The following is a 13,284-nucleotide window of genomic DNA, read 5'->3' as shown; positions in this document are numbered from 1 at the left end:
ATTACATTATCGTTGCAATTTTTTTAGTAAAACATATAAATTGGATTGCTTGATTTTAGAAAAGGGTGTGAATTTGGGGTGTACCTAATGATTTGGCCAATATAAACTTTTATTTTGAAATTTTGAAAAAAAAAAAAAATGGTAGGTATCACCGGAACAGTATAAATCTCGAACAGTTTGAATTGTTAAAATTAGAGGAGGGGGAAAGAAAAAATGACAATTTTCTCCAGATATTCCATATTTTATTTTATTTTCTCACAAACTGCTCATATGCAAGTTATGACATTGGAATTGTCTTGATTCTCTTGGCCTTCCACATGGAAATTTGGCTTCATATGAAAATCAGGCATACATTGAAAAAAATGTGGCAATTATTTGCAAAAGCAGGTGACGGCAAAGCACATAAATTATCGATACACTGACGGTAGATATCGATGTAATGTGTCGAGTTATACAGTGAGGCACAATGCAGAACTTTGTACATTGCACAAAGTTTTGGCATTGAATAAATGCATAATTAGACATTTTCCTTTTGATGGGCATTTGTTGGCTTTTTTCAGTCACATATTGTGACTTTTTTTTTGACAATATATCAAAAATGGTAGCTATCGTGTATCGTGATATTATCGATATCGTGAGCCAAATGTCGTCACAGTATCGAATCGTGGTTTACCCGTATCGTCCCACCCCTAATATATATGTAGATCAGTGGTCCATCCGCTGCTTTGGGCCGGATTCTTCTGGAAGTGACGTTTTGCAGGTGAACAAATTGTCAAGCTGAAAAGTCAATATTTTGATAGATGGTGGAATAAAAAAAAAAAAACGGCGTTAAACAAGAATTCAAAATCTGACGGCACTGATAAGACTTCCGTTTACAATCACAGAGGAGAGCAGTTGCCATGACGATAACAAGTTCACGTAGGCTCCGGGTCACAAACTGTCGCTTTTGTCAGCAGCACACTTGCGATGGTCCGCCTCCAACTGAGACGCGAACCTGCGATCGCGCTCGGGATGACGAAGCGACTCGCCCGCGCCGTGTTTCCTCATGTGCGTCCTCAAGTTGCACTTGTGAGCGAAGGTTTGCGCGCACGCCGAGCAGGAAAACGGTTTCTCCCCCGTGTGCGTTCTCGTGTGCGCCACCAAAATGGCTTTGGTGGCGTAGCCTTCGCCGCACGCGGAGCAGCGGAAAGGTCTCTCGCCGGTGTGCCTCCGCATGTGAATCTTCAAACTGCACTTTGACGAGTACGTTTGGGCGCAGACGGAACAGGGGAAGGGTTTCTCTCCCGTGTGCGTTCTCATGTGGACCGTCAACGTGTCTTTCCGGGTGAATCGTTCGCCGCAAGTTGAGCAGGCAAACGGTTTCTCTCCCGTGTGCTTCCTGGTGTGTACCAACAAAATAGCTTTTGTGGTGAAGCCTTCGCCGCAAACGGAGCAATGGAAAGGTTTCTCGCCGGTGTGTCTTCTCATGTGGGCCTTCAGGTTGCTCTTGGAAGAGAAAGTCTGGCAGCAAACCGAACACGGGAACGGTTTCTCTCCCGTGTGCGTCCTCATGTGCTCCGTCAGAGTGTGTTTGCGAGGGAATCGCTCGCTGCACAGCGAGCAGGGAAAGGGTTTCTCCCCGGTGTGCGTTCTCATGTGCGACTTCAAGTTGCTCTTGGACGAGAACCTCTGAGAGCAAAGCGAGCAAGGAAAGGGTTTCTCGCCCGTGTGCGTCATCACGTGCGACTTCAAATGCGTCCTCCTGCTGAATCCTTTGGCGCAAAACGGACACGCAAAAGGTTTCTCCCGTATCTCGTCGTCGGTGTCGAGCGAGTCGGAGAGCGGAGCCGACGCGACACCCGCTTCCGACTCGCAAAGCTGGCCTTCATCTTCCTCGTCTTCGGCCTTCACCACCACCCGAATGACGGGAAAGTCGCCGATGTCATCCTCGCGACCGACGTCCACTTCATGCTTTTCTTCTTTGACGTGGGGGGGCGTGTCTTCCCTTTTGATGGGCGGTGGCCTCATGTCTGCAGAACGCAAGACAAATACGAAAGATTCACCAAACAGGAAGAAGTATAGAAAATGGATTCTCGTGCAAATCACTAAGCGATCAAAGTGAATATATGCGCTTTACATTTTTGTACATATAATCCCAGTTTTTGTAGGATTTTTTTTTTCTTCCCCAATTCAGTTTGATCCTGGTTTTCATTCTGTTGCTGGCATTTCCTGGTTGACTTGAGAGTTTCGAATAGCTCAAGCAACATTTCTTGAAATTTACAGTTGACAAATGAAAACAAACAAAGTTTCGCACGTTTTTTTTTACTCATTTCAGACATTTTACGGAGCATAAAGGCCTTCTTGCGCTGCTACTTGGATTCCTTACGAGCCACCTGAACAATTTGCTCATTCTGTATGCACCTTTTGTGTGCATCATTCTCTATAATTTCACTTTGGAACGGATGCAAAATGATGAATATGATTATTATAACGTTGTCAGTTTCTCTTCTTGAGCAAACTTGCATAACAACCTTTTGAAAATTGGACAAAGATGACAAAAGTTATGAACATTTTTTAGCCATCTTTTGTAACTTTAAACCTTTGTGTATATTTAACATTCATATATATGTGTAGTGTATATTAGGAGTGTGACGATATATCGATATTGCGATAAATCGTGACATTTTGTCTCCCGATAGATTATCGATACGCACAACTTCAGTGACATAATGTGTGTACTTATGTTTTTGATCTTAGTATTTTGTTGTTTTTTTCCCCTTATTTTTGCTGGAAGTTGGAAAGTTTCTGCGCTGTTTGATACATTCCAAGTGACCTGGAAATTTGTCAGCGAGATTACAATAAAATCGAAGAAATTCTTTCATTTCTTAATTATTGAAAGCCGAGCAATTAAGTAGGGGGGACATTCCATCTAAAATTCCCCCTGTAATGTGAAACTAGTGATAAGTATGAAAAGCGGACGTCATCAACCTGCCGTGCGCGAGTCCATGTGAGCGTCCAGTATTTGTCGTCGTGGCTGCTTGTCCTCTTTCGGTTGGAGAAACAAGTTCCTCCCGACGATGGTTCTCTTCGACGCTGCAAAGATTCCTTCCTCGCTTAGTGACTCATTTTCGGCAACAAGCAGGTCGACTTTTGCGCAGTCTCGCTGCTGCTTCGAGTTGCTAATTTTCTTTGTCCGCAGCTAACAAGCTAAGTTAACATGAAGGCGCGTTTATGCGTTTGCAGTGCGAAATTTACACGGAGCTCAATTGAGCCCGCTGCTTGTTACCGCGTAGACAAAAAACACAAGACGACAAAAAGAATACTGAACATCACAACGGACGCGCGCGTGATGACGTGTGGCTACGAAGAACCCGTCGCGTTCGCAGTGACGTCAGGCTGAGTACTGCGCAGGCGCGACCCTCACTTTTCCAAACCCTTCACTTTTTATCCACCTACGGTAAAAAATAAAATTAAAATCGTTTTTTTTGGTTTGTTTTCAATAACCGATATACTGTGCATTTCTATTCAATCTGTTTTGGTGACAAGCGTTTTTTGTTTACTTATTTTACGTAGTCTGCAGTTTGCTGTTCATTTGAAATAGGTCGCTTGCACATCGTAATGCATCATGGGAGTTTTTCCTTCGGGCGCCATATTGGGTGTCCGCCGGTTCACAAGGTACACTCGCGAGTTACACGGTAGAGCTCATCAACCTGATGTAATTTTCGCAGTATTTTCACGATTTACCGGAAGATCAAAAACAACGATACAGGCAGAAGGTGTCTCTGTGTGGCGGGATTGATCCTAATTACGTCCTGACCAAGGGTGATTTTTTTTTTGCCGGAGAAAGCTTGCTGGCCAAATGTGACATCTCTGGACATCTTTCCCTACCTCGTGTTGACAACATGCTCCATAACACGCCAACAAATCCCTGGAGGCTTACAATTATTTTGTAAGCGGGTGGATACAGAGTGTAAACTTTAACATCGCATCAGAAGAAACTGTTGCTGTTGCACGTAAGTAAACCACATGGTGTTGGTAATTCTGCACACAAAAATGTTGATTTGTTCTCAGGCTTCCTGTTATTGTGTTTACATGCACAGCTGGGTTTACCTGATGTGGTTTTTCTAATAATTTGATAACAGGCAAATATGGCAGAGCGTATAAGAATAAAAAGTAACTATGCACAGCCTCCCCGTGGCTTAATTAAATTTAATGCTACCCTTTCACTAGTTACATGTTACTTAATCAACTTATTCTAAATGGTTAAGGTTAACCACTCTCAGAGGACGTATTTTTAGTTTCAGTTTCCAGTACAATAAAACGTGTTCATGGTAACTACTGAGCATACTGACAGCTTTTCTTATGATCTCACGGTTAAGGAGGCTGTCACAACACCCAATTTCTGTCTGGTGCCAGATGGCAACAATTCCCATCACTTGTCACGACAACACCAATAGTATTACCAGGTATGTATGGCTTTACTTTTTGTAGTTTCTTATTTAATTCTATGTTTCATATTTTCATTACAATGTTTGTAATATTTTCAGATTCAGGCACAGATGAGTTTAACTGGACGGACTTCTGTGACTTTGTGGTGTGGACAAAGTGTGATTGAGCGAGTCCACCCAGATCGCTCGTTTTGGCCAGTTGGAAAAGCCAGAGTTTTTTTTTTCCCAAAATCCCCTCCTTACCTGAACTGCTCGGGAGAGCATTTACTAGATCAGCAGTGGACTTCCAGTGTTCCTGCTCAGCCGCTGTCACCTACCACTTGCTCATGTACTTCAAAGATGCGGAATAAAGTAGTTTTTTGTGCTGCAGCAGATTGTAAAATCAAATGATATCACTTGAAGTGTGCCAATCTAGACTGCCAAAAGGACAGTGGTTTTGTGACAAGTGTGAAACAAGGATTATTGGGAAAACTGTAACACAGTACTGGTACTTGTCTTACATTAAACAAATTTAAAAGAGAGCAACTTTTTCCTCTGTACATAGCATAATGAAAGTCATTGCGTACCCCATCAACATTACATCATACCGTCATCTCAGGATGGTAGGCACCTGTGCTAAAATAAATACATTAATTAACAGTTCAATTTTTAACCCTGAAATTACTACATCTAATCATTATTCACTTCATTTTTGTGCTTTTAGAAATAGAGATTTATGCCATTACTTTAAGAGGGACCATATTGCACATTGAGTCAAATCCTGTCATTTGTATTATGTATAGCTTTGTAAACAAACCCAACAATAGAATTTGTATAATCGCTGCCTTTATTAGCGCCAAACAAACAGTCGCATGTTGTCCTCCTCCAATGCTTTGATGCTCGCCTTCGTTTCCATCATGTCATTGGCAATCAAGTCGGTGTGGCATGAGACCCCTAAAGAAAAAAATAAAGAAAAAATCACAAATAAATACGGTACCAGTAATAGGTTTAATATAGTAAAGTAGTATAGTTTTTTTGTCAGTGTAAAAGAAATGTACACATTTTGTTGCATTTTTTAATGTATGAACATTGCTACAGGCAAATACTTATTTCTATAAACACTTCCAAATGTCTCTAAAATATAAGGTGCGTGTACACACACAAACAAACACATACATTCACTCATGCATACAATATATCATGTAATGAATTCTGAGTGGCATACCAGAGTCAATGATGTCAGCAGTACTTGAGGGTACAGGTTACTGGAGCTATCTGGCTGCATAACTGCAACAATCTCTGCCACTTGGAGTCGTCTTTTCTTTGCTTGTCTCTCCTGTGCACGTTCATATCTTGGCACCGACTGGGCTGAGACATAGATGTTGTAACTTGGGACCCAACTTTAATGTTGGAGCACAGTCGGGATGATTGGACAGAAAAACGGGCGCAGGGCGACCTGTTAAAATAAACAAATATATAAACAAATAAAATATGGAAAGACTGGTTATTTTACCGCAGTAGGGTGGCCGTGAATAAGTTCTTTAGCATGATGTGTAGGCTACCGGGGCTCTGTTTTCTTGCATCACCCCCGGGGGTCTGTTTTCTTGCATCAGCCCCTTCTGTCTCTTTTTTTTTCCAAGTTTACATTTTGCCACCAAAAAACATGTTATCGGCATTAAAAGCCCAAGACTAATCAATCCAATTTCAGCAGTAAACACTTTGCACTGGCACTACTTGGGTGAAAATGTTCGATGTTAGCTTTCGGCTAACGTCCGCTAGCCAGCTTGTACTACCGAACTTGCTTGCTCATGAATCCAAAACATAAGCAACTTGCCCATATATGGGCGGTCGAAACGTTATTAATCCTCATGCATTAAATAAAGGTAAACAAGCTTACCGCTCACAAAGTGATCGCTGCACACACGAGCCCAAAGTAACGACTTCCCTCCGGAGTCCGCACTCCTCTGTCTCCAGGCCCTGGTTCCTAATTATTTTCGGAATTCGGCAGAAAGGCCGACCATTTTCCCCCTGGGCTTTGTTCGAACAGCCAACGATGCAGCAACAATGTACCATTTTAAACGCAGACAACAAACGTGATAGATACGTGTTAGACCGAATCGCTACGTAAATGGAGGCCACCCAGCATGGCGACTACGAGAAATTAGTGATGTGCTTCTCGGGTCGAATCCCTGAAGCGTGTGCCGAGTAATGTAGATGAGTGGTTCATGAACGGCGATTCAATGCGTGTGTCGATGACGTACGTGATGACGTTTGAAGCCCCGCGAAGCGGGTGTACCACGTGACTGATTCAGGAAATGATTCGCTAGGTTTGAGTGTAGTTCGAAATAAAAGCGGCAAAGAAACGCTATGGATTCCCCTTCACTTTTTGTGTTTTCGGGTCCCTTACTGCGGTACTTCTTTGCATTTTGCATTCGATTTGACCGACGACGACGAGCTTCTTTTTTTGCGATGGAGTTCAAGGAACCAGCAAGAAAGAGAAGAAAATATCCCCAGAGTTGAAAATCCCCTTCAGTACTGGGAATCACAGAAATATGCGCTTCCAAGTTTATACAAACTTGCTGTCTCATATCTATGCACCCCTGCTTCATCAGTACCATGTGAAAGAGTTTTTTCAAAAGCAGGTGAAATTCTATGCACAAAAAGAAACCGCCTGAGTCCAAAAACTTTGGAAAAAATATTGTTTTTAAATAAAAATGAATAAGCACTTTATTTTACCTCATTTTTTCACATTTTCACTTGTTGCATAAGCACAAACATAGACAAAGTAACACAGAACAATTCATGTTAAAACACTCTTCAAATATATATTCTTTTGTATTTAGAGCATGATTTACAAAATTACACCCATTTTATTGCATGCACCAAGCATGTTATACATTTTCTGTCCACATGATGGCGTAGTCGAGGAAATGAATCATCTTGAAGCCCCTACGTGTGTGTGAAGCATTTCACTGCAGGGCTTCATTGCTTTACGGGGCTTCATTTTGCCATCACTACGAGAAATCCGAGGCGGAAGTGACGACATGTGCAAGCGACCTATACCTCGTAAGCACAAGCGACATTTGTTGGGAGCCATCTTTCACTGACAACAAAAACTGCTCATATTGAATTTAAGAGCTGGTAACGGTTTTCTTGGCATTAAAAAAAATCAATCAATCACTGCCCAATTAAATACTTACATTGCGGTGGGCGATGGCAATAAGCACACATGATGAGATTAATCGACAACCATTTTAATAATCAAGTAACTGTTTGGAGACTTTTTTTTTTTTCCTTTAAAATGGTCCAAATCCTCTGATTTCAGTATATCAACAGTACCGGTAATTGTTGATTGATTTCTGAAGTCCTTGATAAAAGAAGACTGATTATCTTCTGTGTTTATTCAAATGAAGACATTTTCAAACATGTTTTTACTTTGGAAAACAACGACCGAACCGGTAACATATAGTACCACATCAATCCTCCTTTTTCTTAAATCACTATACTGTATATGAAATAACAATCACTGGTTAATAAACAGTAAACAGGCGAAATTATGATTATTTTTGGATTTGTGATTGACGGAGCTCAACAAGGCGAGTGACAACAGGAAGTCGAATCCAATCCTCGCAAAACGATCGTCACCCTCCGTTTTGCATTTGCCGCTCATCGGACAAGCAAGCGTTGAGGAACGAGGAGAAGAAGAAAGAATCCACTTTGCTCTTGATGGCGGCGATGACGTCGTCGTGGCGGGGAATCCGCTGGACCAACATGTCCTCTTGCGCGTGGACCACAAAGTCGCACCACCGGCACCCGGAGATCATCAGGTGGCCCTGAATGCGCCAGAAGGTCGGGTGGCCCTCGTGCAGGCCGAAGCCGCCGTCCGGCCGGACGGCGAAGCGCCAGTCGGCGAAGGTGCGCGCGTCGCAGCACTTCACCTCCAGCAGGCCGAACGCCGGCCGCCCCTTGGGGTCGAAGACCACGCCGTGGGGGGACGTGGCCATCCACGGGGCGTCCGGGTGGACCAGGAGGCCGCACGGGTAGCGGTTGACGTCCATCGCCCGGCAGTAGTCCTCCACGGCGGCGGGCCCCAAGTGGAGGGCCCGACGCTCGTCCGCCGTCGTCTGCGCCGCCGCCGGGTCCAGCAGCCTCCCGGCCAGGGCGGCGCCAGCGCCGGCGCCGCAGATCTCCTTGAAGCTGTCGGACGGGATCCGCTGGCCCCGCGTGGCCCTCTCGGCCCGCTGGCCCCGCGTGGCCCTCTCCAGCTCGTGGGCCAGCTCGAGCGGCGTCCGCAGGCCGGCCACGTGCCGCTCCTGGCGCGGCGTCAGCGCGAAGGAGCGGGCGGGCGGTCCCAGCCTGTAGTCGGCGAGGGGCAGGCGCGGGGGCGGGGGGGCGTCGGCGTGGGGGCGGGTCCACAGCGCCGACTTGGCCGCCATCTGGTAGGAAAGCACGCTGCCGCGCTGGACGGGGCCGAAGAGCGAGCGGACGCAGGGGACGTGCGGCGAGACCAACATGGTGGTGATGGCGGGCGCCAGGTGGGCGGGGAGGTCCCCGTACACCTCCCGGATCTTCAGGGCGGCGGGCTCGGGCAGCGCCGAGATCACGCCGCGGTACAGGTTGCTTCTGTGGATTCAAACGCAATCGGGTGACGAGACGCCCAAACAATCGGACGCCTTTTTGACTCAAGCGTCAACAAATTTGAATTTGCGGCTCTGGAAAAGTTCACAAGGAAGTCTGCTTAAAACTCATTCAAGCCCAAAAACGTGTAAAAACGCTTTGAATACATTGTCATTCAAGCCCAAAAACGTTTTTACCCGGTTTTTGTTTTGCCTTTTTTAATGCAAGAGCACACAGAAGGCGTTTTTTAGTGCCATTTAATTTTCATGAGGGATGTTTTGGCCCTTCGATGTTTCAAAATCTAAGATAATTGTCAGATGAAGGGGAACGTAATGTGCCTGGAATCCCCCAGGGGTCAGTTTTTTTGCAGGAAAACGCAAAAATCTTTTCTAGTCTGGGAAGCTGAGACATGGAACGAGCTCCACACAAATGGAATTTTATTTGATTTTTTCCAAGTTAACTAACAAACTGATTTAGGTCACCGGGATTAACACACAAATAAAAAGTTGCTCCACAGGTGACGTCACCGATTAGTGAGCGTTGTTTGTATCAACATTTACGCAGTTTTTTAAAGATGTTTTTTTACGAAGAGACCTTCCAGGGAGAGGCGAAGGAAAGTAGTTCTTTGCTCGAGCAGCATAAATGAGAGATTTGTTTTTTTTTTAATGGTTTACCATTTGTTGTCCCTTCCTCATATAATCCCAATTGAAATGAAATTGAAGCGCGAGTACAAACCGTAATCCTTCCGCCAGTCGTCCGTCACTCGGCTGGGCTGACAGGAAAACCATGTTGTTGCTCCGACTCGCTTCCGGACCCTGCGACCAAAACAAGACGGAAAACGCATTACAAATAAAATGCACGATCAGCATTTTTTTGTCAGCAGATTTATTGAACATTTTCCACTCTAAAAATATTTCACATACAATTTTCTCCAATCCTTTTGATGAAAAACTACTTCACACACAATTAAATTAACAATTCAATTAAAAAGTGGCTCCATACTAGAAGGGATGTAACGATATCCAAATGTCAAGATACGATAATTATCACGATATTGTGGGGAAGTTGGCAATATTTAAAAAAGCTCACAATATTATGTAAAAAAATAAAATAAATACAAATATTATTATTGTTTTATTATTATGATGTTATTATTATTATGTTATGTTGTCAATGCACGCACACGTCGAGTTCTTCCCCATATTGACTCGCTTCATAAACTTACTGCGGGCGAGCGGCCGCCGCGCCGCGGACGAGCGGCGGCGTAGTCGTGCTCGGCCGCGATGCGATTGGCCCGTGATTTTGCCTCCTCTGCCGCTTTGTCGGAACTTGAATGCCGTCTCGTTTGCTTCTCCGCGGGCGTGCGGGTGTCGCGGATGCGCTCAAACAGGACGGGAACGGCGCCTTCTTTCAGCGACCGCCGTCCTTTGGCGAACCTGGACTTGCGCACATCCTTTTTCCGAAAATGCCGGCCGCACACCCGCGTGTGCTGCGTGACGCGCAAGTTGTCCCGGGGGATGGCGGCCATCCATTGGCGTCGGAGCTCCTCGTTTTCGGGGAAGGGGAAAAAACTCAGCGGGCCGCCGTCGCCGTCGCCGTCGTTGTCGTTGGACGACGCCTGACACGAAGGAACGCAGCAACGAGTGGCTCCGATCCCGCTCGTTTGCCGCCGATCCGACTTGCGCTGGTTATCCGGACGACCGCTGGATTCCGGCTCGTGGCGTTCTTTCACGTGCGCCTTCAAGTCTCTCTGATGAGCGAAGGCCCGGGCGCACGAGGAGCAGGAAAAAGGTTTCTCTGACGCATGCGATCTCATGTGCGCGGTCAAATGACTTTTCAGGGTGAATCGCCGGCGGCAAACGGAGCAAGCAAACGGTTTCTCCCCGTGATGTTCCTTGGCGTGTGCCGTCAATTGGCCGATTGTGGCAAAGCCTTCTCGGCAAACCGAGCAACCGGAAGTCTCGTTGACGGCGTGTCGTCTCGCGTGCGCCTTCAAGCTGCTCCGTGAAGTCAACTTCTTGCCGCAAACTGCACGCAGAAAACGTTTGTCTCCCGCGTGCGCCCGCGTGTGCTTCAGCAAAGTCGTTTTCCGGAAGAATCTTTGGCCGCAACGCGAGCAAGCGAACGGTTTCTCCTTCCGCACGTGCGTCTTCACGTGCGACTTCCAAAGTGTCCTCCTGGTGAACGCTTTGGGGCACCACAGGCAGCGGTAAGGTTTTCCTCTCGGCTCCTCGTCACTGTCTGGAGATTCTGAGAGCGGTGGCAAGAGAACGTCGATTTCCCACTCCTGCTGGTCGCCGTCGGGCGGCGGCGGCGGCGACTGGTCGTCTTCCTTCACGCTCGCGCCAGCGAGCAGGACGTCGCTCGTGTCGGCTTCGTCGTCGTCTTCCGTCTTGACGTGCAGCAGGACTTCGAGACGCTCACCGGCCTGCTGAGCGATCTCCACTTCCTCCATCTCTTCTTTAAGGCGGGCCGGCTCTTCTTCCTCCTCATCTTCCTCTTTGACGCAGGGCCACTCGGGTTGCTTGTCGTCGTCCTCCTCGATGTGGGGAAGCAGCCGCAGAAGCTGCGGGACGCCTGCAAGAAAGATTTCAAATGAGACGAAAATTGTATGATTTTGTAAAATCTTGTCTCTGCTAATCTGTCACATCTGTGACACTGTCATGTGACACACAGCACAAACACATTGGACAGACAGGAGGTGGATTCACGGTCAAAGGTTTAAAAAAGCAAGATTCCGTTTTTGCACATTTGCGAGCCCTCTGGCGAAAAGGAACAAATGAACAAAATGAAAGGAACAAGTGCAAAACTACGATGGGTGTGTTGCATCTCTTCACAAAAAGATGATTCGATACGCTTTTTGATACGCAGGGGGCGAAACAATTCAAGCAAGGTTGGATCTGAAAGTGGAAAGATTCAATTCCGTTTGACTTCTGGGGACTACGATTTGATTCGATACGAAGAGGATGTAACGATAATGGCAATATTGTGATATGGCCATATTAAAACTGCCACAATATATCATCATCATGTCACGATATTAAAAGCAGCACATCTGTTTAAAAAAAAGTCAGGTTGATTTCCATTTGTGCAGTTCTTGCACCCTCTGGTGGCTAGTTTTTGTTTTTAGTGCAGTTTAAATTTCACAAGACATGTTTTGACCCTTCTATTTTCTCATTTTTTTTACACTATTGTGACCTTTTTTGTATCGCCAAACTCCCTACAATATCGTGATTATGATCATATCGTGACCTTCATATCTTGATAATATCGTATCGTAATGTAACTTATTATTTAGCATACATTGAAATGAGCTTGTCAGTACTGTAGATGTGATGTGACATTTTCTGCAAAGATATAAAATAGGATTTGATACGTATAACGATATGTTTTAAAGCATAACGGTCTGGTTCAATTTGATGCACTCATATCTTTTAAATAAATAATAATTTGAAAAAAAGCTCAAAATTCAGTTCAAACCCTTTTTTGTTACACCCCGAAAAACTGAGTTTCTGCGTGTCCCACTGTACAATAATTATTATACATGAAGCTAGTTTGCGTTCATATTCAGTATTTTATACAATAAAGTTATGTTTTTTTTGTCGAGTTCAGATTTGAGTCGACCGACTTTCGACCTCGGTCACGGAACGCACCGAACTACTGAGTCGACTTTCATGTCAGCCTGTTTTTGGTTGTTCTCAAAATGGATCCAAAAAAAAAAAGTTGAAGAAGAGCACAAACCTGCTGCGAGTGAGTCCATCGGAATCTTGAAAAACAAAGTCTCGCTCCTTCTCTTTTGGTGCTCAAACGTTATCTTCGTCCTCCACAAATCATTTTTCACACATTTCCCAACCAATCAGCACTTAGCTTAGCATGCCTTGCTAACTTTGTTAGCAGCTAGCAAGCGAGAAGAAACGCACCGAGGCGAGATTATTCCAGAAAGGAAGCCTGAAGATTTCAGTTCATGTTGGTTTGTTTTTACATCAAAGAAACGTGTACAGCTATGAAACACTCAAGCATTCGAACTCCGTTTGCCGACATGCGCCCGGAAATGCCGTTAAAAAAACAAAACAAACAAAAAAAAACTTTGCCGCACATGCGCAGAACTGGACTGATGCTGAGCCACTGTACGGTAAGTCATTAGGGACAAAAGTCACCAAACGCGTTCCGACGTGGTGCCTGTGATGCAAGCGAACGGAAAAATTGTATCCTAAACGGTTTTACGAAGCGTTCCAAAAAAACGGTTATCCAAAAAAGGGAC

The 13,284-nt window shown here is 45.2% G+C and overlaps 2 protein-coding genes and 1 long non-coding RNA gene across 3 annotated transcripts; all 3 read right to left on the bottom strand.

Annotated features, from left to right (window-relative positions):
• Positions 1 to 294: 294 nt before the first annotated feature.
• LOC144018166 (uncharacterized) lies at positions 295 to 3,374 on the bottom strand. Its single transcript, XM_077520369.1, has 2 exons — positions 2,968 to 3,374; positions 295 to 2,009 (listed from the first exon to the last, which is right to left on the bottom strand). Exons 1-2 carry the CDS (start codon positions 2,984 to 2,986, stop codon positions 931 to 933), a joined length of 1,098 nt encoding a protein of 365 aa, XP_077376495.1. The 5' UTR covers positions 2,987 to 3,374; the 3' UTR covers positions 295 to 930.
• A 1,859-nt stretch (positions 3,375 to 5,233) lies between these two features.
• Positions 5,234 to 7,204, bottom strand: LOC144018181 (uncharacterized). The gene is made up of 3 exons (XR_013283356.1): positions 6,304 to 7,204; positions 5,632 to 5,862; positions 5,234 to 5,360 (listed from the first exon to the last, which is right to left on the bottom strand). It is a non-coding gene; the product is annotated as an uncharacterized LOC144018181 (long non-coding RNA).
• A 110-nt stretch (positions 7,205 to 7,314) lies between these two features.
• Positions 7,315 to 13,092, bottom strand: LOC144018136 (uncharacterized). Its single transcript, XM_077520322.1, has 4 exons — positions 12,765 to 13,092; positions 10,249 to 11,600; positions 9,759 to 9,838; positions 7,315 to 9,029 (listed from the first exon to the last, which is right to left on the bottom strand). Exons 1-4 carry the CDS (start codon positions 12,781 to 12,783, stop codon positions 8,048 to 8,050), a joined length of 2,433 nt encoding a protein of 810 aa, XP_077376448.1. The 5' UTR covers positions 12,784 to 13,092; the 3' UTR covers positions 7,315 to 8,047.
• Between the last annotated feature and the right edge of the window lie 192 nt (positions 13,093 to 13,284).

Source organism: Festucalex cinctus, chromosome 4, assembly GCF_051991245.1.
Source record: "Festucalex cinctus isolate MCC-2025b chromosome 4, RoL_Fcin_1.0, whole genome shotgun sequence".
NCBI classification, from domain to species: domain Eukaryota; kingdom Metazoa; phylum Chordata; class Actinopteri; order Syngnathiformes; family Syngnathidae; genus Festucalex; species Festucalex cinctus.
The sequence above is the reverse complement of the archived record's forward strand: the minus strand, read 5'-3'. Positions and strand labels throughout refer to the sequence as shown.

Excerpts from the sequence above, each read along its gene's own strand:
- LOC144018136 (XM_077520322.1), bottom strand. Across the intron at positions 9,839-10,248 it reads GCGGCGGCCGCTCGCCCGCA|GGTCCGGAAGCGAGTCGGAG; the intron begins GTAAGTTTATGA and ends TTTTGGTCGCAG. Across the intron at positions 9,030-9,758 it reads CGACTGGCGGAAGGATTACG|AAGCAACCTGTACCGCGGCG; the intron begins GTTTGTACTCGC and ends TTGAATCCACAG.